This window comes from Piliocolobus tephrosceles, chromosome 9, assembly GCF_002776525.5.
Source record: "Piliocolobus tephrosceles isolate RC106 chromosome 9, ASM277652v3, whole genome shotgun sequence".
In the NCBI taxonomy this organism is placed as follows: Eukaryota; Metazoa; Chordata; class Mammalia; order Primates; family Cercopithecidae; genus Piliocolobus; species Piliocolobus tephrosceles.
In genome coordinates this window covers 74,305,220-74,330,123 of record NC_045442.1, presented here as the reverse complement: position 1 = coordinate 74,330,123, position 24,904 = coordinate 74,305,220, and the positions used below count along the sequence as shown (strand labels likewise).

The 24,904-nt window shown below is 44.8% G+C and overlaps 1 protein-coding gene across 1 annotated transcript in view; it reads left to right on the top strand.

Annotated features, from left to right (window-relative positions):
- Positions 1-24,904, top strand: part of POLR3A (RNA polymerase III subunit A) — a 52,057-nt gene that overhangs the window by 18,292 nt on the left and 8,861 nt on the right. Inside the window, exons 12-25 of the mRNA XM_023204847.1 lie at positions 540-609; positions 1,073-1,200; positions 1,390-1,528; positions 3,474-3,638; positions 6,627-6,799; positions 9,472-9,583; positions 10,676-10,794; positions 11,671-11,808; positions 13,603-13,773; positions 16,110-16,223; positions 21,767-21,853; positions 21,939-22,021; positions 22,572-22,742; positions 24,733-24,826. Of these exons, the coding sequence (XP_023060615.1) occupies positions 540-609; positions 1,073-1,200; positions 1,390-1,528; positions 3,474-3,638; positions 6,627-6,799; positions 9,472-9,583; positions 10,676-10,794; positions 11,671-11,808; positions 13,603-13,773; positions 16,110-16,223; positions 21,767-21,853; positions 21,939-22,021; positions 22,572-22,742; positions 24,733-24,826 (1,764 nt within the window). The remainder of the gene's footprint in view (positions 1-539; positions 610-1,072; positions 1,201-1,389; positions 1,529-3,473; positions 3,639-6,626; positions 6,800-9,471; positions 9,584-10,675; positions 10,795-11,670; positions 11,809-13,602; positions 13,774-16,109; positions 16,224-21,766; positions 21,854-21,938; positions 22,022-22,571; positions 22,743-24,732; positions 24,827-24,904) is intronic.

The following is a 24,904-nucleotide window of genomic DNA, read 5'->3' as shown; positions in this document are numbered from 1 at the left end:
GAGCCCAGGAGTTCAAGACCAGTCTGGGCAACAAAGTAAGACCCCATCTCCACAAAAAAATGCAAAAGCTTAGCTGGGCATGATGATGTGGGCCTGTAGTCCCAGCTACTTGGGAGGCTGAGCTGGGAGGATTGCTTGAGCCCCACGAGGTTGAGGCTGCAGTGAGCCATATTTACACCACTGCGCTCTAGCCTGGGCTATAGGCAAGAATCTGTCTCAAAAACAAACAACAATAAAATCTTCTTACATGGGTAGTTTTTCATAGAATTCTGAAATAACTTCAGCTGATATTTCATTTTGGTGTTGGTAGGAACCTCCTAGGTCAATCTTGCTGGTTTTTTTTTTCTCTCCCCTTGACAGATAAAGGAACTGGGAGTTAGTGACACAGCTGGGATTCAGACCCCTGGCTTTCATTTCTCAGCCTCATCCTTCTGCTACTCTGTATTTGTTCATAACTATTCAAACACCTTGTGATTCAGGCTTTGGGCTGCATCATGCGTCCAAGAACAGCTAACTGACTGCACTTACTTTTCCTACAGACTAAAGCAAATCTTGTAACCCCGAGGAATGGGGAACCACTGATTGCTGCTATTCAGGATTTTCTAACAGGTGGGTTGGTGAAGTTCACTTGAAAGGAGACTTCTGACTGGAACACAGTGTTCCTCGTTCATAGTGATTCATGTGATGACTTGAAAAGCTATTTAATCGCCTGTGTTTAATTTGGATTTTTGTTTACTAAGTTTGATCATGAACCTCCTTGTGTGTTTTTTTTTTAATTGGTTGGTTATTCATTAATTCAGCAAGTCTTTAGTGAGCTCCTCTCATGGACTGGGCATTTTCTAAACCTAGTGTCTGGCTTAGAATCTGTCCCCTTTGCCTGGGGATACAGCAGTGAACAAAACAAAGTCATGTTCCTGTGGAGGTAGATCCCAGTTGAAGGAGAAAGCCAGTAAGCGGCTGTTTGTTTTAATTCATGCTGTTGGTCATGGTTCACATTTATTTTAAAATTGAAACCTTGCACTATTCTCACAATTTCATTCCTTTTTGTTTTGTGTTGGTCCCTAATGCTTAGGTGCCTATCTCCTCACTCTCAAGGACACTTTCTTTGATCGAGCCAAGGCTTGCCAAATCATTGCTTCAATACTGGTTGGCAAGGATGAGAAAATTAAAGTTCGCCTCCCACCGCCTACGATCCTAAAGGTGTGTGCGGGAGCTGTGTGTCAGTGCACAGGTGTGTGTATGTGTTCGTGTGGGTGGACTGGTGAAGTTAGTGGAACTGTGTTGGTGCCAGGCTCGAGTGCAGTCCCTGGGCCATCTGGCTTTGTCTACTGAAGGGGGATTGAGACCAGGCTCAGTCCACTGACTCTCAGGCTTCCTCCCATCCCTCAGCCTGTCACCCTGTGGACCGGAAAGCAGATCTTCAGTGTCATCCTCAGGCCTAGCGATGACAATCCAGTGAGGGCCAACCTGCGAACCAAGGGCAAACAGTACTGTGGCAAAGGGGAAGATCTCTGTGCCAATGATTCCTGTGAGTGGATGGAACTCGGGTGGGGAGGAGGAAGGACGGGACAGAAAAGCAAGTGGCTGGTTGTCAGTTTTGCTGGTACCTTCACTTAGCAAGCAAATTCAGTGTTTCTCTAAGCCTTAGGTGGAAAGTTTATTCTTCAGGAAAATGTAGCTGGTATTTCTTCTCTCAGATATAATTCCCCATTTCTCTTAAAAGTAGAGATCATGTAGACACGTGACGCAGTAGTTAGATGTTCTCTCTAAATGGGTTTTGTCTTAAGTGACTAGTTTTTGTCACTTAGTACAGTTTGTCTCTATTTTGTCATCTTTTTTTTTTTTTTTGGTCATCAACAAGGATTTTATTATTTAAGACATTTAGCCGGGCGCGGGGGCTCAAGCCTGTAATCCCAGCACTTTGGGAGGCCGAGACGGGCGGATCACGAGGTCAGGAGATCGAGACCATCCTGGCTAACACGGTGAAACCCCGTCTCTACTAAAAATACAAAAACTAGCCGGGCGAGGTGGCGGGCGCCTGTAGTCCCAGCTACTCCGGAGGCTGAGGCAGGAGAATGGCATAAACCCGGGAGGCAGAGCTTGCAGTGAGCTGAGATCCGGCCACTGCACTCCAGTCCGGGCAACAGAGCGAGACTCCGCCTCAAAAAAAAAAAAAAAAAAGACATTTAATTTTTTTTTTTTTTGAGACAGAGCCTCGTTCTGTCGCCCAGGCTGGAATGCAGTGGCGCGATCTGAACTGACTGCAACTTCCGCCTACTGGGTTCAAGCGATTCTCCTGCCTCAGCCTCCCATGTAGCTTGGATTACAGGCACCCACCACCATGCCTGGCTTATTTTTGTGTTTTTAGTACAGACAGGGTTTCACCATGTTGGCCAGGCTGGTCTTGAACTCCTGACCTCAAGTGATCCACCTTGCCCTCCCAAAGTACTGGGATTATAGGCATGAACCACTGCACCCAGCCTGGATTGATTTTTTTTTTTTTTTTTTTTAAGACGAACAGGTTACTTTGTCCAGGTTGGTCTCGAACTCCTAGGCTCGAGCAATCCTCCCACCTCATCCCCCCAAAGTGCTGGGAGCCACCACACCCAGCCAGGGAAAGAATTTACATGCAGGTCATCTGAGTCCATCTAAACCAGTTCAACCCAAAGTGCAGTCCACAGAGCACTGCTGTTTAGCCAGCATCCATTGAGTTACTTTTCTGATGTGAGCGCGTTGGCTCACCCAGACCACTACCAAGCAGTTCCCCAGCAGCCTAGTTTGAGTAGCACTGATTTAGAATGGGCTTTGCTAACAAGACCTCAGGACTAGAAGTGGAACTCCAGGATTCTGTACTAAAGAACCGAGTTGCAGAGTTCTTCTGAAGGTCAGAATTTCTGCTGTCTTCTAATGAAGAGCAAATGTTTTGAAGGGCACTGATACTCCTCAGGCTTATTTCTTTGGAAATATGTTCTCTGATCTTTAAAATACTTCAGCTTCTTGTTTTAGACTATGTTTTGTTTCTTTTTGTATATGAATTTCATTTTGTTGTTGTATAGGCTGTACATGATGGTACCTTTGTTCATTTTTAATATATGAGTAACAAATTGTTTACAGTTTATAGAGCACTTCACTGTATGTTGTCTCCTCTGATGCTCAAAATATCCCATAACATAAAGATAACAAGTGCCTGATACTGTTACCCACAGTTCACAGATGAGGAGAATGAGGGTCAACTGGTATATTTCAGGGTTAGGACTACACGATAACTGGAGTTTTTATATTTTTCAAAAATTCCCAGGTTTTCCTTTAACCGCCGCCCCCCCCAAAAAAAAAAAAACTTTGAGGAGAATTTCTATTTGTTTTGCTTTAACTGTCAGTATGGGAATATATTTTCTCAATTGTCCCAAATTCATTTTGGAATTAAAGCCAAGTAATAAATAATTGTTTGTCTAAATATATAATCATTCTTCCAGATGTTACAATTCAGAACAGTGAGTTGATGAGTGGCAGCATGGACAAAGGAACCCTAGGGTCAGGATCCAAGAACAATATTTTTTACATTTTGCTGCGAGACTGGGGACAGAATGAAGCTGCGGATGCCATGTCACGGCTCGCCAGGCTGGCTCCTGTCTACCTGTGTGAGTATCTCAGCATCCTCCTTTTAGTTAAAGCTGTAGTTGTTAGAGTCTTAAGGGTTTATGTTATTTTGTTCTTTTATTACCATTTCATCCCCACCACACATATACACACAGAAGAAGATACTTGTTCCAGGCTAAATCATGTGTGCTGTTATTAATGAAATTAACTCTACTGAATAGTTTCACAACAGATTGGAATTTGCTTTTCAGTTCTCTTCTCAAAACCAGCAATAGCTCCCTACCATCTTCCAGACAGGGTTAGATTATAAAACATCCTTAATGGGCTGCTTCCAAGGTACCTGTGGAGGCACTAGAACACTTGGGGCTGTCCATGATTCAGTTCTCCAGAATTACTCAGTGTTTGCCTACTATGCTTTCACTGTTCTATTTTGTTTGTTTGTTTGCTCATGCTTTGAGTGTGCCATGTGTCAAGTGATGTTTGCATGCCCCAGAAATCTGTATTCCACTCTTATACTTGCCTGGGTATACAATTTTAGATTGAAAATTATTTTCCCTCAGAATTTTGAAGGTACTGCTCTACTTTCTTCTTGTTTTCAGAGTTGTTGTTAATGGGTATTGTCATTCTTATTCTCCAGTTTTTGTATTTGATTTTTTTTCTTTTTTTTTTTTTTAAGATAGGGTCTTGCTCTGTCACTCAGGCTGGAGTGCAGTAGTGTGATCTTGGCTCACTGCAGCCTCTGGCGCAGCTGGAACTACAGGCACGTGCCACCATGCCCAACTAAGTTTTGTAGAAATGAAGTCTCACTATGTTGCCCAGGCTGGTCTTGAACTCCTGGGCTCAAGTAATCCACCTGCCTCCGCCTCCCAAAGTACTAGGCTTACAGGCAGGAGCCACCACGCCTGGCCCTTGAATTGTTTTTTTCATTCTAGAAACTTTCAGAATCCTCTCTGTTCTCACTCTGAAAGTTCACAACAATATACCTTTGGTATGGGTCTTTTTTCATTCATTATGCTAAGCACCCAGTAATCTCTTTTAATCTGCAACTGTGTGTCCTTCCATTCTGGAAATTTTCTTATGTTATTTATTCAATAATTTTCTCTCTTTTACTTTCTCTGTTCTTTCTTTTTGGAACTTCTGTTAGTTACATATTAGAACTCCTAGATTAATTATCTAATTATCTTCTGTTTGCCATTTCTTTATTCTAGATTCACTTTATCTTTTAATACTTCTATTGATTTTTAAAATTTTATCACTATTATGTATTTAATTTCCAATATTATTTTTCAAATATTCCTCTTCACAGGCAGTGTTTTGTTTTGTTTCTTTTTTTTTTTTTTTTTTTGAGACGGAGTCTTGCTCGGTCACCAGGCTGGAGTGCCGTGATGCGATCTCGGCTCGCTGCAACCTCTGCCTCTCAGGTTCAAGTGATTCTCCTGCCTCAGCCTCCCGAGTACCTGGGACTACAGGTGCCTGCCACCACATCCGGCTAAATTTTTGTGTTTTTAGTAGAGACGGGGTTTCACCATGTTGGCCAGGCTGGTCTCGAACTCCTGACCTCAAGTGATCCACCCACCTCAGCCTCCCAGAGTGCTAGGATTACAGGCATGAGCCTCTGCGCCCGGCCTGTTTTGTTTTTAAAGCTTTCTTGTTTTGATCCCTGAATGTATCTTCTCTGATCACTCTGAGATAATAATCATAGTTTTATTATATTTGCTTCCTGAATTTTCTGTGTCCTTTTAGTTTCTTTTTCCTGTGCATTTGTGTCTTTTGTCTTCCATGTTAAAATCTTTCCTCAAATATCTGGTGGTCCTTCAGGATTAAGGACTGAAACACTGATTGGAAATGGAGCTTACTGGTTGATGGTCCTCTCAGTTTTTTTATTGAGGAAAAAAGTCTTTTATTGAGGGGCTACCAAATATCCTTATTCATAACACTTTTCTCTAGGGAAGCTTGATTTCCCAGAGGTGTGTTTTGCAGTCTCCATCTCCTAACTTAGGATAGAGACCTGGCTACTGGGATTCCGGGAGCTGACAGGGAATCAGGCTTAGGGTTCTCAAGCATGGAATATACTGACCCTCCCTCAGTGTTTTTGTTTACAGTTATTTCATCTGCCTGGTATCCCCAGACCCAGAGCCTCTCTGATTCCATTTCGCTGGGAGTGAACTCCCATCTCCTACAGGACTAAGGGCCTGGAGCCTTCCTTATACAGACTTTCCACTAGGTTTCCTTGTTCCCAGCACATTCATCATCTCCAGCATTTGCAGAACCTAATGATCTCATTTCTGAGCCTTTCCAGGCCCATTAATCCTCTCGTCTACAGGTACTTGTTGGTCATACCTTCCTATCCTGCTAAGCCAGAAGCCATCATTCACTCACTTTATTTCTACATGCAGTATATTGTGGCTAGGATCAATGGTGGCACCTAGTTCCATCAACGGTGTAGAATACTTTGTGTGTGTGTATGTGTGTGACTCAGGGTCTTGCTCTGTTGCCCAGGCTGGAGTGCAGTGATGTGATTATGGCTCATTGCAACCTCCACCTCCCGAGTAGCTGGGACTACTGGCATGTGCCACCATACCCAGCTAATTTTTTAAGGTTTTTATAGAGATGAGGCTGATCGCAAACATCTGGGCTCAAGCAAGCCTCCTGCCTCAGCCCCCGAAAGTGCTGGGATTACAGGCCTGAGCCACTGCACCCAGCCCTCAGGCCACCCTTTAGTGTTTAATGTCACTCTGCTTTGGATAATAGTTGGAAACAGTATTGTCTTTCCCCACCAGTTCGTAAGGTCTCGGAGAGAAGTCAGTTGAGTCTTAGTCATTTGTGTAACTCCCTAATGACTAAGAAAGAAAGCCATTATTTAACTGAATTGTGATGAATTCTGTGAAGATATAAACTTTTTTATACTTTAAACTATATATACATAGTTTATATATAGTACAAACTATATCTAGCAGTCATAAACTATATTTAATAGGTTTACAGAGTCTCATTTATGGCCCTTTCTTCCTGCTCTACCAACTCTACAGCTAACCGTGGTTTCTCAATTGGGATCGGTGATGTCACACCTGGCCAAGGACTGCTAAAGGCCAAGTATGAGTTGCTGAATGCCGGCTACAAGAAATGTGATGAGTACATCGAAGCCCTGAACACGGGCAAGCTACAGCAGCAGCCTGGCTGCACTGCTGAGGAGACCCTGGAGGTGAGCCCGGCCCTTTGGTTCAGGGTCACCCCTTTCTGTGCACAGTGGCTAAGGTGGTGCCCTCTGGGGTTGGGCTGAGCCATGAAGAGAGGTTGCAAAGGAGTGGGCAAGTCAAGGTAGTGGCGTCTGCCCTGTTGGGGCCCTGGGCTCACTGTGTGTATCCTCATTTGTTTCCTGAGGGTAGGGCCTTTCATCAGATCCTCATGTGACCCTCCTAGCTTTCACATCCAGGTGGTGAAAACATAGCTATCTGTTCATTCAGCCACACGGGGTTGCTCTTGTTCTGGTGGCACACTCAGGTCCCTTCTCTAACTGGTACTTGAGTACTCCTGCCTTTTCTATTTTCAACATCCTTCAAGTAGAAACTGACACCACAGCTCTTTGGTTTTTGGGGGTTCGGCTTGTTTTTGTTTTTGAGACTGAATCTCGTTCTTCATAGTTTTATGAAGCACTCCAGTATGATCTTGGCTCACTGCAACGTCTGACACCCTGGTTCAAGCGATTCTCCTGCCTCAACCTCCCGAGTAGCTGGGATTACAGGCACATGCCACCACGACCAGCTAATTTTTGTATTTTTAGTAGAGACGGGGTTTCACCATGTTGGCCAGGCTGTTCTTGAACTCCTGACCTCAAGTGATCCGCCTGCCTCAGCCTCCCAAAGTACTGGGATTACAAGTGTGAGACACCACGCCCAGCCAGTTTTTTTCTTCTTGTTGTTTTGTTTTAAGATGGAGTCTCGGCCAGGCGCGGTGGCTCAAGCCTGTAATCCCAGCACTTTGGGAGGCTGAGACGGGCGGATCACGAGGTCAGGAGATCGAGACCATCCTGGCTAACACGGTGAAACCCCGTCTCTACTAAAAAATACAAAAAACTGTCTGGGCGAGGTGGCGGGCTCCTGTGGTACCTCCTAGAAAATTACTCGGGAGGCTGAGGCAGGAGAATGGCGTAAACCCGGGAGGCGGAGCTTGCAGTGAGCTAAGATCCGGCCACTGCACTCCAGCTGGTCGACAGAGTGAGACTCCGTCTCAAAAAAAAAAAAAAAAAAAAAAAGATGGAGTCTCACTCTGTCACCCAGGCGGAGTACAGTGGTTCAATCTCAGCTCACTGCAACCTCTACCTCCTGGGTGCAAGCAATTATCCCTGCCTCAACATCCTGAGTAGCTGGGATTACAGGCACCCACCACCACGCTCAGCTAATTTTTTTTGTATTTTTAGTAGGGACGGGGTTTTGCCTTGTTGGCCTGGTCTCAAACTCTTGACCTCAGGTGATCCACCCACCTCGGCCTCCCAAAGTGCTGGAATTACAGACATGAGCCACCACGCCCAGGCTCACCACAGTTCTTTGAATGTATGGTCTTTGAAAGAGACTCGGATGCAGAAGAGGGAGAATTCATGTCTAATAGTCACATCCCCAGCCTGCTGCCCCTCATTTGAAACTATTTTAGCTAAGATCTCAACCAGCATGGGTCAGAATCAGAATCACCACCAGCCTGTGAGAACCTGAAACTCCCTGGAGCACCCAGGTCAGCAGTCTGAGTGCACCAGGCTTTCGCCTGGCCATCGTCTGCCTCACCGATAACCTGTGACACTGAGCTTTGACTCACATGAATGTGGAAGAAAGGCTCTTTAAGCATTGGGAAGTTTTCTGGTGAAATACATTTTCTAAAGCAGGGAGAAACCAGAATTGTGTGAGGTATTTACCATTAGCTCATTCTTAATCTTACTTTCACTGAGTCTTAAAGAGAGAGAAAAGGATATCCCTCACTGGTACCTCCTAGAAAATTACTTGAGGCCTCGGCAGCAGCAATTTTTCATGGAACCAGACTCCTAACTGATTCAGCATCCTAGTTTGTAAGTTGAGGAGTAACTGTGTGGATGAGCTCATGAGCCGGAATATTCTTGTGAAGTCACCTCATCACATGCCTAGCTTGTGGACATTCAGATGTGTGCTTGGCAAGAATAAGTAGAAAGACAAATTTACAAACAGTGCAAGCAGTTCTCTTTTACATATCACATATTATCTTATACGTTTGTATGGGGTGCATGTGTGTGTCCACACAGCTATTTATATACAGATATTTTGTTGGATAGTATACACAAAGCCATACATTCTACCTTATGGGCCACTTAAAGGAGTTTTCAGGTTTTTATTACTGTCAATTTTAGGCCAGGCTTGGTGGCTTATGCCTATAATCAAGGCAGGAAGATCCCTTGAGGCCAGGAGTTCAAGACGAACCTGGGCAGCATAGCAAGACCCCATCTCTACAAAAAAAAATCTAAAAATTAGCCAGGCCTGGTAGGGACATATACCTGTAGTTCTAGCTACTCAGGGGTCTGGGTCAGGAGGATCTCTTGAACCTGGGAGTTTGAGGCTGCAGTGAGCTGTGATTATGCCATTGTACACCAGCCTCAGCAACAAGATCCTGTCTCTAACAAAAACAAAAAAAAAGAAAAACTTTTTGCCTTATACGCCAATTTTAGAACCTTGTAGAAGATGCACATGTTCGTATAGCCAGAGCATTTTGCTCCTCTAAGGTTCTGAAACATTTATTGGTCGGAAATCGGGCATCTTGCCTCAGTATTTTCAAATTTCTTTAAATGTTAGATTGAACATTTGTAATCCACAGAGGCAATGAGGACAACCCACCAACGATCTCCTTTTCTCCCACTAGGCACTGATCCTGAAGGAGCTGTCTGTGATCCGTGACCACGCCGGCAGCGCTTGCCTCCGGGAGCTGGACAAGAGCAACAGCCCCCTCACCATGGCTCTGTGTGGCTCCAAAGGTGTGCATGTCCCTCTCTCACCTGCTGGCAGTGTGTTCTCCGTACAGGCTGTTTGGCTCCAGAAAATGTGATAGTCACAACTCCAAACAGGCATTTCATTTATTTAAGGGGATCTTTTTAAATCAGAGAGACTTAATTATTTGCATTTTGGGAAATTTAACTGCTTTGGAGGAACTTGTTGGTAATGTGTGTAGATTCTGAGTTTGAGGGTGCTTTGAGCAAACGTGGTCTTTAAAAAAAGATGAGGCCACATGCAGTGGCTCATGCCTATAATCCCAGCACTTTGGGAGGCCGAGGCCGATGGATTGCTTGAGCCCAGGAGTTCGAGATCAGCCTGGGCAATATGCTGAAACCGCGTCTCTATGAAAAAATACAAAAAACAAATTAGCTGGGCATGGTGACTTGTGCCTGTTGTCCCAGCTACTCAGGAGGCTAAGGTGGGAGGATCACTTGAGCCCGGCAAGTCAGGCAGGTTGAAGAAGAAAGAAAGCCAGGGATTTTTTAATGTACTTAATGATGTGGCAGAATTCTTTAATTTTGTAGATACCGAGGCCCTCAAAGCATTTGGTTTTATGATAATACATTCAATTCAACACCTCTGTGCTTCTATTTCTGTACACTTTTTTTTTTAATAGGATAAAGTCCAGTCTCTTTAACTTTGCTGCCTTTCACCCCATTGCTCTCCTGCTTCCTGCCCTCAGGACATAGCCCACACTTTCCCATTTCTCTGTCTTTGCTTCCCACTTTCCCACCCACTTTGGAATTCCTCCCCCTCTCCCTTTATGTCCAAATCGTAATGTCCTCCAGGAGTCCAACCTGGACTTGCTGAAGCGTCGTTGAAGACTCACCTGTCACTTCCCCAGCCTTTCCTCCAACCCACATATGCTCCTGGCTCCTCTCGCTCTCATTCCACTTTTCTTGGGTTCCTGACAGCTCCTTGTTGTCTTGATTGTATTTCTGTCTTCTACTGTTCCAAGACCATGACCTTGTTGAGCATAAGGGCCTATTCCTGTTTTACCCTTCCGATCTGCATGCACTTCAATTAGTGTTATTTTGGTAAATGAATGTTACATTTCTGGCCCATGTCCCCAGGTTCCTTCATTAACATATCACAGATGATTGCCTGTGTGGGACAGCAGGCCATCAGTGGCTCTCGAGTGCCAGACGGCTTTGAAAACAGATCCTTGCCTCACTTTGAAAAACACTCAAAGGTAAGCACAGATCAGGTAGAACTGTGAAGACCTCTTCATGTACACTTCCCTCCAAGGAACACAGACCTATTCAGATCAAAGACTATTGGCCAATTTCATGTGGAGTTTTATATATGTATTTTTTTTTTTTTTTTTTTTTTTTTTTTTTTGCCATTTTATTAAGATACACCTCTGGCCGGGCACAGTATCTCATGCCTGAAATCCTAGCACTTTGGGAGGCCAAGGCGAGAGGATTGCTTGAGGCCAGGAGTTCATCTGGCCAACATAGCAAGACCCCGTCTTTACAAATAAATAAATATATATATACTTCATGTGTAATTATTACAATTATACTTCATATGTAATTTACCCATGTAAGGCATACAGTTCAGTGATTGTTAATATATTCACAGAGCTGTGCAGCCATCACTATAATCTACTTTTAGAACATTTTCAGTGCCCAGAATGAAACCCTGTAGATATTAACAATGCATGGCTATGTTTTGGAGGTGGGCAGATCTGGCCCACAGGAAGGATGTGGTGAAGGTGTCATTTCCCAGGTAATGGGCAGGCAGCCTCCATCCACAGGGTGTCCTCTGAGGTCCTTGACTGCTTGCCTACTTTAAGGAGAGCAGCCAGATCTTAGGTTTCCCTCTCCTGTGCCACTTGCCTGCCACTGGCACCAGCACCAGCCCGGGCTGTGCCCTCATTCTCCTTGTCCCTTATATAAAGTATTTCTCTGTCAGGAAAGGGCATAGAAAGCCTGCCATTTCGTGAGAATATACTGGCCAGGTATTTATAGTCTCAAGGTGGGGCATTTTCTGATTTGAGTGGATTTCAGAATCGTGGGCCTTGAACTTTTTTTGTTTGATTTTTCTTTTTTCTACCTCTCTTTAGCTCCCAGCTGCCAAAGGCTTTGTGGCTAATAGCTTTTATTCTGGTTTGACACCAACTGAGTTTTTCTTCCACACAATGGCCGGCCGGGAAGGTCTAGTCGACACGGCTGTAAAGACAGCTGAAACAGGATACATGCAGGTAACCTGAAGAAATGTAGGCCATTAGCAACAGAGCAGGACAGGGCTCTGTGAGTTTTGACTATTGAGTGTTTGCATGTTTTGCACATGAGCTGTAAGGTATATAGTCTTGGGTTAAATTTAAAAGGAAAAAATTAGAAAGGTAGATGACCAACCAAAAAAATGTAGTATGTTCCAAATCATCTTGTGATGATCAAGACCAGGCCAGAGCCACGCATAGCAAAGCGCTGTTAGAGGAGAACATGACTGGAAGTACATTGTGGGATATGTCATTCAACCTCACTAAGCCTTGCTTTACTAACACGTGACAATGAAGGTTATTGCGAGGCCTCTGTCTCTCTCTTTGCAACTATTTATGTAACTCATTAATATCATTCTAATTAACTCTAATGACCTATTCCAGTGCTTGCTGCAGGGCTTGGATGCTTAGAAGGAAAGCATTTCCCCAGAGAGTGTATAGCTCTGAGATAATAGACTCTGGGGCACAGGGCTAACCTAGAGGCTTCTCAGCGTTTGTGCTTCTCAAAATTTGCCACAAAAGTACCCCTAATGACCGAGGAGTGAAAAATACATCTTCTTAATGTTCTTCCATAAGACCACATGCAAAGGATGTCTTTTCAGTCCCTGTACTCCCTATTCAACAATTTGTTCATTTTTTTAAGTAATGTTTTTAACTACTTAAAACACCAGATAAAGTCAACTCTACAAGTTGCTGGGCCATGAACTTGCTATAGCTTTGTGTCTTCACAGTAGCGAGAGCTACTGTGGAAGCATGGCCCTTTGCAAGCGGGAAAACCAGGGTAGATAAACCAGAGATGTGAATGAGTGGGCCAGAACAAACACTGTGATTAGTGTGACAGTGGACACCTCTTTCCAAATCAGTAGACACCTATTTCCATCATCTCTCCTGTACCTCGTGTATCATTGTCTGATACTTTTAATCATCTTTTTTTGTGTGTCATCCACGGAATACAATTAATCATCTTTCGAAGGGAAATTACCCTTCAGTGTTGGAGCATGCTGCTTTTGTCAGAAACTCAACAGACTGAAATACTTTTACCACTCTTGCCATAATGTGTGTTTTGACTTAATTTTTTTGTCTTTACTTTTTGAATTAGAGAGTATGGCTTTGCCAGAGCAGTGTGTTAACGTAAACCAAATTAGTTCTGGCATAAGGGATTTTTGTTTTGAAGTTGCCTAGAGGAAGATTCCTTTCTCTTTAATTCACTGAGCTACCATAGCATTGCTGGCTGGAGTGTTCAGCTGGTGGACGGTTCTCCCTAAGCAGATTTGAGAAGCCATTGCTGCCTGCTGGTTCTGACACAATACTGTTCCTGTTCTCTCTTCTTCCCCCTCTGTCCCAGAAGAGGGCCTGCACCTGATCCTTTGTAATTCATATTGAAGTCTGCAGGGGTCCTGGCTTAAGTTCTGTTTAGAAATGCAAAGCTATTGCATTAATTTATACCTTAGGGAGAAAGAGAAGGAAGGTAAAACAGCCTAGGAAAACAGTGTTTGCAGAGTCCTTTGTGGGTGATGGGGCTTAAGTTGCATGTGTTCTAAAATACACTAAAATGCTGGAGGTTGGAGCATATTCCAAATCCCACTGCACAGGCTAGTAAGGCATTCTTGCTCTTGTTCTTGGGGTGAGAGGACTCTTTTTAAGGGATTTCTAATAAAGTATTTTTATGTGATTAAAGTGCTTGTAACCTTGAGACTCCTGAGTTGCAAATCTTATCCTCTCTACATGTGACTAGTCTTCCCAAAGCAGCTGAGCTTTTTCCTCCTTTTCCTTTAGCGAAGGCTTGTCAAATCTCTTGAAGATCTTTGCTCCCAGTATGATCTGACAGTCCGAAGCTCTACTGGCGATATTATCCAGTTCATTTATGGAGGAGATGGCTTAGATCCTGCAGCTATGGAGGGAAAAGATGAACCTTTGGAATTTAAAAGGGTTCTAGACAACATCAAAGTAAGATTTAGCATTATATCTGGGGTTAGAGTGTTTTTAAGGATGTTTCTTTAGGATGGAAGTACTGTTTGGACTATCACTTGCAGTTAATAAACACTTCAGTATTTATAATCCCAAGCACTGGATTAGTATCTTTTTTCTTTCTGTTACTCTGCATAATTTTCCAATATTAAAAGGGAAGGGCCAGGCACAATGGCTTATGCCTGTGATCACAGCACTTTGGGAGGCCAAGGCAGGAGGATCACTTGAGGCCACGAGTTTAAGAGCAGCCTGGGCAGCAAAGTGAGACCCCATCTTTATAAAAAAAAGAAAAAAACAATTTTTAAAAAAATTTCCAATATTTAAAGGAAAAAGGCCAGGCGCAGTGGCTTACACCTAGAATCCTAGCAATTTGGGAGGCCAGCACAGGAGAATCACTTGAGGCGAGAAGTTTGAGATCAGCCTGGGGAGCAGAGTAAAAACTCGATCTCTAAAAAAATATTTTTTAAAGAATTAGCCAGGCCGGGTGTGGTGGCTCACGCCTGTAATCCCAGCACTTTGGGAGGCCGAGGTGGGCAGATCACGAGGTCAGGAGATCGTGACCATGCTGGCTAACACGGTGAAACCCCATCTCTACTAAAAAAAAAATGCAAAAAAAAAAAATACCTGGGCATGGTGGCGGACGCCTGTAGTCCCAGCTACTCGGGAGGATGAGGCAGGAGAATGGCGTGAACCCAGGAGGCAGAGCTTGCAGTGAGCTGAGATCGAGTCACGGCACTCCAGCCTGGGCAACTGAGAGAGACTCTGTCTCCAAAAAAAAAAGAATTAGCCAGAGATTGGGCGGATCACAAGATCAAGAGATGGAGACCATCCTGCCAACATGGTGAAACCCCATCTCTACTAAAGATACAAAAATTAGCTGGGTGTGGTGGTACGTGCCTGTAATCCCAGCTACTCGGGAGGCTGAGGCAGGAGAATCACTTGAACCAGGGAGTTGGAGGTTGCAACGAACCAAGATCGCACCACTGCACTCCAGCCTGGCAACAGAGTGAGACTCTGTCTCAAAAAACAAAAAAAGAATTTGCCAAGGATGATGGCATGCACCTGAAGTTCCAGCTACTCAGGAGGCTAGGGCAGGTGAATCCTTAAGCCCAGGAGTTTGAGGCCACAGTGAGCTGATCTCACCACTATATTCCAGCCTGGGTGACAGAGCAAGACCCTGTCTTAAAAAAAAAAAAAAAAAGACAAAAAAAAAAGTTGTTTTCAGTTGAAAGTCTAGTGTTGGTAGTAATCAAATGCCAGCAGAAGAGGACTTTGTTTGGTTTCTCTCTGTGTCAAGTAGAGCGCACTAGAGACCAGTTTTGTAAGTCATGGGTATTGAAAAGCAGGCACACTTCATATACTTTGAGACTATAACTTGGAACAACCTTTTTGGAGAGTAGTTGGACAGTATCAGTCTGAGTTTTAAATATGTGTCCCTTTTGACCCAGTAGTTTCCCTTACAGAAACTCCTTTTGTCCTCTAGAAATGGTCTAACTATGCCAAGAATGTTTTTTCCAGGCTGCTTACAGTAAAGGCAAACCATCACTAGAGGATAGTTCAAATACATGATGGTCTGTCTGTACAAAAGAATAATAATGCAGCCATTAAAACATTGAGTCAACTTGGACAAAGCAGAGGAGAGAAAAAAAAGAGGAAATTCTGTCAGGGCTCACACTTATAATCCTAGTTCTTTGGGAGGCCAAGGCGGGCCGATCACTTGAGGTCAGGAGTTCGAAACCATCCTGGCCAAGATGGTGAAACCCCGTCTCTACTAAAAATACAAAAAAATTAATTGGGCATGGTGGTGCATGCCTGTAGTCCCAGCTACTCGGGAGGCTGAGGCAGGAGAATCACTTGAACCTGGGAGGCAGAGGTTGCAGTGAGCTGAGATGGCGCCACTGCACTCCAGCCTTGGCAATCCAGCAAGACTCCATCTCAAAAAAAAAAAAAAAGAAATTTATGAGCTTGAGAAGTGGGAGAGTATTTTCACTCTTGAAATGTTTGAGTTTTTTAAATAACAGTTTATATTTTTAGTGTAAATCTAGTGGGGGGCGGGGAGGTGGCAAAGGCTGGGAAGTGGTGGGACAACACCTGCTGAACAGCCTAGAAATTTTTGCGTAGGATGGAGTCTCCATTTATCCAGTTTTCATCTTCACATGAAAGGTAGAGTCCACAATTTGTTTTGAAAGAAAAATCACAGGTTGCTAAAAGCTCACCTCGGGTAAGGTCATTTTATCCCTTATAAGTTCTGTCATCTACTCCTGCCCCCTCTCTGTGGCTCCTACACATAATATAATTTTATTTTAATATTTGAGGCAGTCTTCCCATGTCCGAGTGAGCCTGCTCTCAGCAAAAACGAGCTGATCCTGACCACAGAGTCCATCATGAAGAAGAGTGAGTTCCTCTGCTGCCAGGACAGTTTTCTGCAGGTGAGCTCTGCCAGGTGCTGGCCATTGCACCCAGCCTGGCTGTTGTAAAGAACTCTGTTTGCCAAGGACTGTCAAGTGGATTTTATAAGCTGGGTTTTTGTCTTTTAAGGTAGGGTTGTTCCTTTGTTAAAAAGTTCAAGAATGAGCCAGGCGTGGTGGCTCACGCCTGTAATCCCAGCACTTTTGGAGGCCGAGTCTGGTGGATCACTTGAGGTCAGGAGTTTGAAACCAGGCCAACATGGTGAGACCCTGTCTCTACTAAAAATACAAAAATTAGCTAGGCGTGGTGGCAGGCACCTGTAATCCCAGCTTGGGAGGCTGAGGCAGGAGAATCAGTTGAACCTGGGAGGTGGAGGTTGCAGTACACCAGGATGGCACCACTGCAATCCAGCCTGGGCAACAGAGCAAGACTCCGTCTCAAAAAAAAAAAAAAAAATGACAGGCAGTCATTCAAAAATGGCCAAGGCAAAATCTCACCAGCCAACATGCAGAATTTATCTCTTGACTTTCTTAGTTTATGTCTTTCAGTCAAGCCATTTCCCTATTAGAAGAAAAATGTTCTTTTCCCCTTTTAGAAGAAAAATGCTGATTTTGTTTAAGCCCTGTCCCATCACCAGCCTACTACCCACTCTATCCTATGAGCCAACTCTTTCCTCAATCATTCTGAATCCCAATAATTATTATTAGTAGTAGTCTTGTTTTGACATCTTTTAAACTGCTCTTTATTTTGCAGTTTTATGGATCAGAACTCCATTGAATCAGCCTCTTCTATTCTTTCAGGGAGCTATTACCTTGATACCCTCTTAAGGTTTTTTGGTTGGTTTGTTTTTTGTTTTTTTTTTAATGGTTCTGACCTGCTCAGGCAGCTCCTTCATGTTTATAATAATGGTTAGAATCAAAAGCAAAGGGATACAGAAATCAGTAAATGGTTTCCTTTGTGTACTAATTGGTAATTCAAATGTAGCACAAGATCAGCAGGCCAAAGAAGAATGTATCTCTTTCAGTAGATCAAAAATAAAAACAGCAAGTGAAGCTTAAATATTTGTGTTAAGAAAGCTCCTCGTTGGCCGGGCGCGGTGGCTCAAGCCTGTAATCCCAGCACTTTGGGAGGCCAAGACGGGCAGATCACAAGGTCAGGAGATCGAGACCATCCTGGCTAACACGGTGAAACCCCGTCTCTACTAAAAAAATACAAAAAACTAGCCAGGCGAGGTGGCAGGCGCCTGTAGTCCCAGCTACTCGGGAGGCTGAGGCAGGAGAATGGCGTAAACCCGGGAGGCGGAGCTTGCAGTGAGCTGAGATCCGGCCAATGCACTCCAGCCTGGGCGACAGAGCGAGACTCCGTCTCAAAAAAAAAAAAAAAAGAAAGCTCCTCGCTTCTTGTGTTCATGTGTCAAGGTATGAAAGGTGAAAAAGAGACTCTTCCAGATTTTAAAATCAAGAGTGTGGCAAGGTTGGGTGCCTTTGTCTGTTTTTCTCCTCCAAAGGCGTTCTATTCCTTTTTTTTAACTAACAAATTTAGAGTTGTAATTTGGTTTTTCTTCACGCTTATGATTACGTATTTATCTGTTTGTCCTCGAAGACCTTAACTGAGACAGGTTGTGAGAGCTATAACGAGGTAACGTGCTTAGCATACTGTGAACGCCAACAGAAAGGGCCCACTCCAGCAGCACCCCAGCATTTGCCAGCACCAGAAAGAGCAGGTTTCTGTCCCGGTTCTGGCAAACACTGCTTTGCTTTGGACTGGTTCCTTTCTTGCCCTTGAAAAGCTTTAACAGGTGACCTCCTACCCGGCAGCATTTGTTTATTCAGTGAGCACTGGTTTAGCCCTCACCATATGTCACACAGTCCACAGATCCTGGGGATGCAGGGATGACTAAACATGTCCTTGCCACCGGCAGCTCACAATCTGATGAGCTCAGATTTGCCGAGAGGGTCCAAAATCCACTGGCCAGAACAGATGTGTCTGAGCCCGTGAAATGTTCTGCAGCCCTAGCCCGTATCAGAGCTGAGGTGACAGAGGCACTCCTGAGTGGCACTGAGCCCCGGTCCCTGCCAGAGGCAGATGCCCATGCTCATAGGCCTGCTGCGGAGCATGAGACGCTAACTTCTGGTTAATCGTGTAATGAATTGCCTGCCAGTAGCCATGTTGTGAGTTTGTTCCCTCTAGTATGCATGGGTTGACTCAGGGTGAATTTTTAGCAGATTGTTTCACTTTTCATTTCCAAAAAGTGAGCAGTTTTCTTTTTTAAAAATTTTTATTTATTTATTTTTATTTGTTTATTTTTGAGACAGAGTCTTGTTCTGTTATCCAGGCTGGAGTGCAGTGGCGTGATCTCGGCTCACTGCAAGCCCCGCCTCTTGGGTTCATGCCATTCTCCTGCCTCATCCTCCCGAGTAGCTGGGACTACAGGCGCCCACCACCACGCTCAGCTAATTTTTTGTATTTTTTTTAGTAGAGATGGGGCTTCACCCTGTTAGCCAGGATGGTCTCGATCTCCTGATCTCGTGATCCGCCCGCCTCGGCCTCCCCAAGTGCTGGGATTACAGGCGTGAGCCACCACGCCTGGCCTCTTTTTTAATTTTTAAACCTAATTTCTAGAACCTTTGTGTAGGGAAAGTCATTCAGCAAACCCATGGGAAGCATGTCCACTGGGGTGAAAGCTGAGCTATGTCATTCCCAGTGCCTAAGCCGGCAGATTGTTTTAGGTGTGTTATTTTTACTCCATATGTGTGCATAGTCCCTTGCAGATGAAAACCTTCTGGGTCTAAGGCTTGGCCTTAGGTTCTGCTCCTGTTTTTCCTGTGCCAACAGGTAAGGCAGCTTTTAACAACTGATGATCAAACAGCAACATCTGGGCCGAGAGGGCTTTTGGGACCTTTCTCAAAAGGACCCAGCCACTGCCAGGCAAAGCCCCCTCTTATACTGAATATACAGAGGAAAAATTCAGTGGCAGCAAGTGCAAATGCCTTTGAATGTTCTGTTAGAGCCGTGCCGGGAGAGGTTGTCCTACTGCCCTCTCCAGCTTTAGTTTTCATCTCTGGTTTGCAAAAGGTGACTGTATCGAAAACATGGTGTCAGACTCATCATTAATAACAAGGACTCTGGAGAGTTTCTCTTTAAAAAGAGTTTCTTGAGAACTCTAAAGTTCTTGTGAATTACTAAAAGTTCTTTTTTTTTTTTTCTGAGACAGAGTCTCACTCTGTCGCCCAGGCTAGGGTGCAGTGGCATGATCTCAGCTCACTGTAACCTCCGCCTCCTGAGTTCAAGTGATTCTCCTGTCTCAGCCTCCCAAATAGCTGGGACTACAGGCACATGCCACCATACCCGGCTAATTTTTGTATTTTTAGTAGAGACGGGGTTTCACCATGTTAGCCAGGCTGGTCTCGAACTCCTGACCTCAGGTGATCCACCTGCCTCAGCCTCCCAAAGTGCTGGGATTACAGACATGAGCCACCACACCCAGCTGGTAAAACTTCTTAAATAAAAAGCCCTTTCTATGTAGAACAATGATTGGGCTGCAGGGTCACCCTCCGTGGGTCTCTGTACTTTCTCAGTGGGAAAAAGAGAGTTGGCCAACACAGGCATTCATGAGAAAGCAGTATTCATGGGAACTGACGGTCAGGATGTGATGGGCCCCCGAGGTAGCCCCTTGGCTGCCTGGGCTCCTGGGAGACAGACGGAATTTCCCAGTAGGCAAAAATTACATTGAAGAAACCCCTGTTCAGAGAAAAGACTTTGAAGAAAGCATCTGACTTCATGGAGAGGTTGGTTGCCTTGGCCAAGCACTGACCTCATTCAGCCCTTCAGTGTCCTCTGCTCTAGGGTGGTGGGACTAAAGCCATGCCACCTCACAGGGAGGTCTTGCCAAGTTGGGCAGCAGCTGGCTGGGAAAGGCATAAGACCATGTGGACACAGATGCTAAGGCTATTTAAACAAGAACATAAAGTTCTAGCGTTTTGCTTGTAGAAAGGGTAGTCACTAGAAATGGCTAGTTAGGAAGCTAATGAGATTTCTTTTTGCAAGGTTAGGACGGAATGGGGCTGGGAAGTCTTAAGCTGTCTGTGGGTACCTTACAGGATTTTATTTTTGCGAAAATGGGCTCCTGGTTCAGGCTTAGGCATTTTCAGCCACACAATAGGCTGAGTGGACTTTGGGTAAGGCATGCTGGCCTTCTCTCTGGGGGACCCTCAGCCTACCCCAGAATCAAGAAACAACTTCACAAAGCTTCTTAGCCACCACATAATGCAGTCTGCCCTCACCCTGCTTGTCCTCCGTGTGTGGGCGTCTGTAGTCATCCACCCACACACAGCAGCTGGATGCCAGAGTGCCATTCAAGCTTACTGCCACTGTGATTTCCTTGCTGCTACAAAGGAGGGGCAGTCTATCTCCTCTTCCCCATATTCTCAGAGACTGTCCTGTCCCTGGGCCACACCAGAGCAGCCAATGCCGGCTCCCAGGATGGCAGGATAATGGCCTCTGGAGGACAGTTGCTACTGCATGGCAGGTGCCATCAGCTCACCCTGAGAAGTGCTTTAAGAGCCACTCTACTACCCTGGAGTAGCCCTTGATGATTGACCCACTGTGAGCAGGATGTTAACTTCTCCTCTGTAAGTGCTCCTTCCCTGTGAGCGCTCCCTAGGGGAAGGTGCTGGCTGATCCTGGCTTTAGGAGTGGTGGTGGGCTGGGTCTCTTTCATAGACACTCTGTAAATCCTAAAACAGATAGTTTTACCCATTTGAGTGGTCAGCAGAAAACCGGAGTCAGGGCTGTAGTCTCTAGCCCTGCTCTGATCTTCCACCTGTGTATTTTTCACCTTCTTGCTCTACTTGGTCATCCTCCTGGGGCTGAGAGTGCTATTCTTAAATACAGTGGGAATCGCAGCATATACCAATGCTTCACATCTGGCTTTGACAGTGCTTTCCAGGAATCCTTACAGACTTCTAATTGTGTGTGGGAAGAGAGCATAGGCCTAGGCCTGTGGGGAGAGGTGGTTACCAGAGGGGAAAAGATAAGCTGGGTTTGGAGAGTGTTTTCTTTGAAATGAAGGTAAGCTCAAAGTGTGTTTGAAATGCATGAACTGTCAACAAAGCTATGTTTTAGTTGGTAGTATTTAAACTGATCATAATAGCTTCAGAAGAAACCCTCAAAAATTAATCTACAGAAGAAGAGTATAAATGCTGCAGTTGTACCTGTCCTGAACTGTGTTCTTATAGCCCTCGTGGCACATTGGAGAGCAAGAATGAAGGCTCCCACGTGCTGTATGGGCTCTGTAGATAGTGCCATGAGAGTGGTTGGAGGAGAAGGCCTTAGAGACACCGTAACCAATGGAGTGTGTGTCTGGGGTATGGACAGTGTGGTGTGTTCTTTGGAAAACCACTTTGTAGTAGAAGCAGTATCCAGATTGTGTCCTTTATACTATATATGGAGCTAACACTAAAATATGATAGACTTGTCATACACAACTGAGGTTTATGAAATGAATTATGTCATCTGAATGACTGTGAAACTTACAAATGATGTTTGCTGTATAATCTTTCAGGAAATAAAAAAATTCATTAAGGGAGTCTCTGAGAAGATAAAGAAAACCAGAGATAAATATGGCATCAATGATAACGGCACAACAGAGGTAATATCCCTCCAAGACATGTTAGAACCCCGAGCTGTTTGTAGGTGCTGCCGGCTCTAACTCTGCTTGGCTTGTATTCTTCCAGCCCCGTGTGCTGTACCAGCTGGACCGCATCACCCCCACCCAAGTAGAAAAGTTTTTGGAGACCTGTAGGGACAAGTACATGAGGTAGGGATGCTTTTGTCTTTTACTGACTGTCATCCACATAGTTCTTACGTATCCCTTCTGTTTCTCCATGTATACAAAACCCTGCACCAGCTCACTTGTTAACTGACAGTATTTGATCAGGTTCTGTCACATTTTCTCTAGGGGGTCTGATGAATTGCGAGGCTGAGTGCTCCAAGATATGGAAATAATTGCAAGGAAATTTCTTAATGTCTTCTCCCCATGGGGAAACTGCTAATGAATATGGCAGATGCCACTGCTCTGTTTACCATCAGTACCATTAGTTAGCAGACCACTTAGATTTTCTGCATCTATTACATGCTGACCACAAGTAGCCATGCAGAATTGAGTGGCATTGCCATCCCCTCTCTGACCATTACTTACCCCTGTCTGCACCTATGCCAGGCTCTTTCTCTGTCACAACCATACCCTTCCTGACCCTAATAGCATCTATATTCTCTGTTGAAAGGTGATAACCAGAAGCCTCTCCCCGGCAGTTTTGCTGGACTTTTCTTTGGCATGCTGCATTCTTATCCATACCTTTGCCTCCTAGGGCACAGATGGAGCCAGGTTCTGCAGTGGGCGCTCTGTGTGCCCAGAGCATTGGTGAGCCAGGCACCCAGATGACCCTGAAGACTTTCCACTTTGCAGGTGTGGCCTCCATGAACATCACCCTGGGCGTGCCCCGGATTAAAGAGATCATCAACGCTTCCAAGGCCATCAGGTGCCTGCTTTCATTTCCCTCTTGTTCCACACATGCTTGTGCTGTTTCTTGAGAAACAATGATCCTTGTGTCACATGCATATGTGTGATATCCTCATAGGACTGTGTCTCAAACTCTGGGTGGCATGCATGCTGTGTTAATCCTATTTTGGTTTTTAAAAAAGCCACTTAAGAAAAAGTCTAAACTGGATACAGTCAAAATAGAAGCAATGTTTTTTTTATGGCCACAAGTAACATGAAGAGAGAAAATGTTAAAAATGACTGGAAAAACTGGAGCAATGTGTCAGTGGAGATTTCATCCTTTTGATGTCATTATTCCAGCCTAACTAGGCCTGACTGAAGTGTCTGCCACTTGGCCTGTGGTCATATTCTGTCAGCCCCTGGTGATTTCGTGATAGGATTTCTAGTTGATCTAAGGCTAGAAGAAATAGAAATGTTTTACAGTGCCTTTGATGACAAAAATCATGATTTTTACCTGTGATCTATATTTAACAAAATAATGATACATAGCATTAAATGAAAGATAGTCAGCTGGGCGCAGTGGCTCACTGTAATCCCAGCACTTTGGGAGGCTGAGGCGGGCGGATGATGAGGTCAGGAGATTGAGACCATCCTGGCTAACACGGTGAAACCCCGTCTCTACTAAAAATACAAAAAATTAGCCAGGCGTGGTGGTGGGTGCCTGTAGTCCCAGCTGCTCAGGAGACTGAGGCAGGAGAATGACGTGAACCTGGGAGGCGGAGCTTGCATTGAACTTAAATCACTCCACTGCACTCCAGCCTGGGCGAGAGAGCGAGACTCTGTCTCAAGAAGAAAAAGAAAGATAGCCATACTTGGTTGTAGAACCACAACTGTAGACAACCAGGGTGTTAGGAGCTCTGCCTGCCCTTTCTAGGCTGGTCAGATTAGTCAGTCCCAGGTGTGTATTCTGGGGATCCTGTCCAGAACAATGAGGACAGAAGCTGATGGCCAGTGATCAGAGGAGTTGGAGGTGTTCCTGGAGAAGCGGTGATGGGAGAGGAGAGGGATGAGGGAAATTGTAATACACGAAAGGTCACTTTACAGGCCAGGCCTGGTGGTATAATCCCAGCTCTTTGGCAGGCCAAGGCTGAAGGATCACTTTAGCCCAGGAGTTTGAGACCAGCCCAGGCAACAATGGAAGACCCCAAGTCTACAGAAAATTTAAAAATTACCCAGGCGTGGTGGTGCACACCTGTGGTTCCAGCTACTTGGGAGGCTGAGGCAGAAGGATCTATTGATCCTCTACCACGATGTAGAGGCTATAGTGAGCTGTGATCATGCTGCTACACTCCAGCCTGAAACAGAGCGAGACCCCTTTCAAAAAAAAAAAACGTGTGGGTGGTCAGTTTACATAGGGAACAGAACTAAAATAACTGCTTGTTACGCTGGTTAGGACCAAAGGAAAACAGGTAGGGATCACTTTTTTTTTTTTTTTTTTTTGAGACAGAACCTCACTCTGTCTCACTCTGTTACCAGGCTACAGTGCAGTGGTGCGATCTTGGCTCACTACAACCTCTGCCTCCTGGGTTCAAGCGATTCTCCTACCTCAGCCTCTTGAGTAGCTGGGACTTGGCTAATGTGTGTATTTTTAGTAGAGACGGAGTTTCTCCATGTTGGCCAGGCTGGTCTCAAACTCCTGACCTCAGGTGATCCACCTGTCTTGGCCTCCAAAGTTTTGGGATTACAGGCATGAGCCACCGCACCCAACCAGGGCTCACTTTCTAAGGAAGAATTTTCTGAAAGTCTTTTCATTCACTTTGGGAGTAGATTGCCTGGGGACCACCAAAAATAGTAAGTCTAAATGAGAATGTATATGAAGCCCTTAGTAGCATACCTGACAGTAAATATTCAGTAAACTGGGGTTGCTAGTAACATTATGATTCTAAATAGCACTTGGGTTTAACAAAGCAGTGGTCTTCAAACAGGCTCCTCCCTTGTGCTAGCATCATTTTCCCTTTGCCTCTCAACAGCACTCCAATTATCACAGCACAGCTAGACAAGGATGACGACGCGGATTATGCTCGCCTCGTGAAAGGGAGAATTGAGAAAACCCTCTTGGGAGAGGTAAGAAGAAATCCCTATTGATGACAAGAAAACTAGCTCAGCAACATTGCAAGGAAGTGTAAAAATCAGCTGCCATGG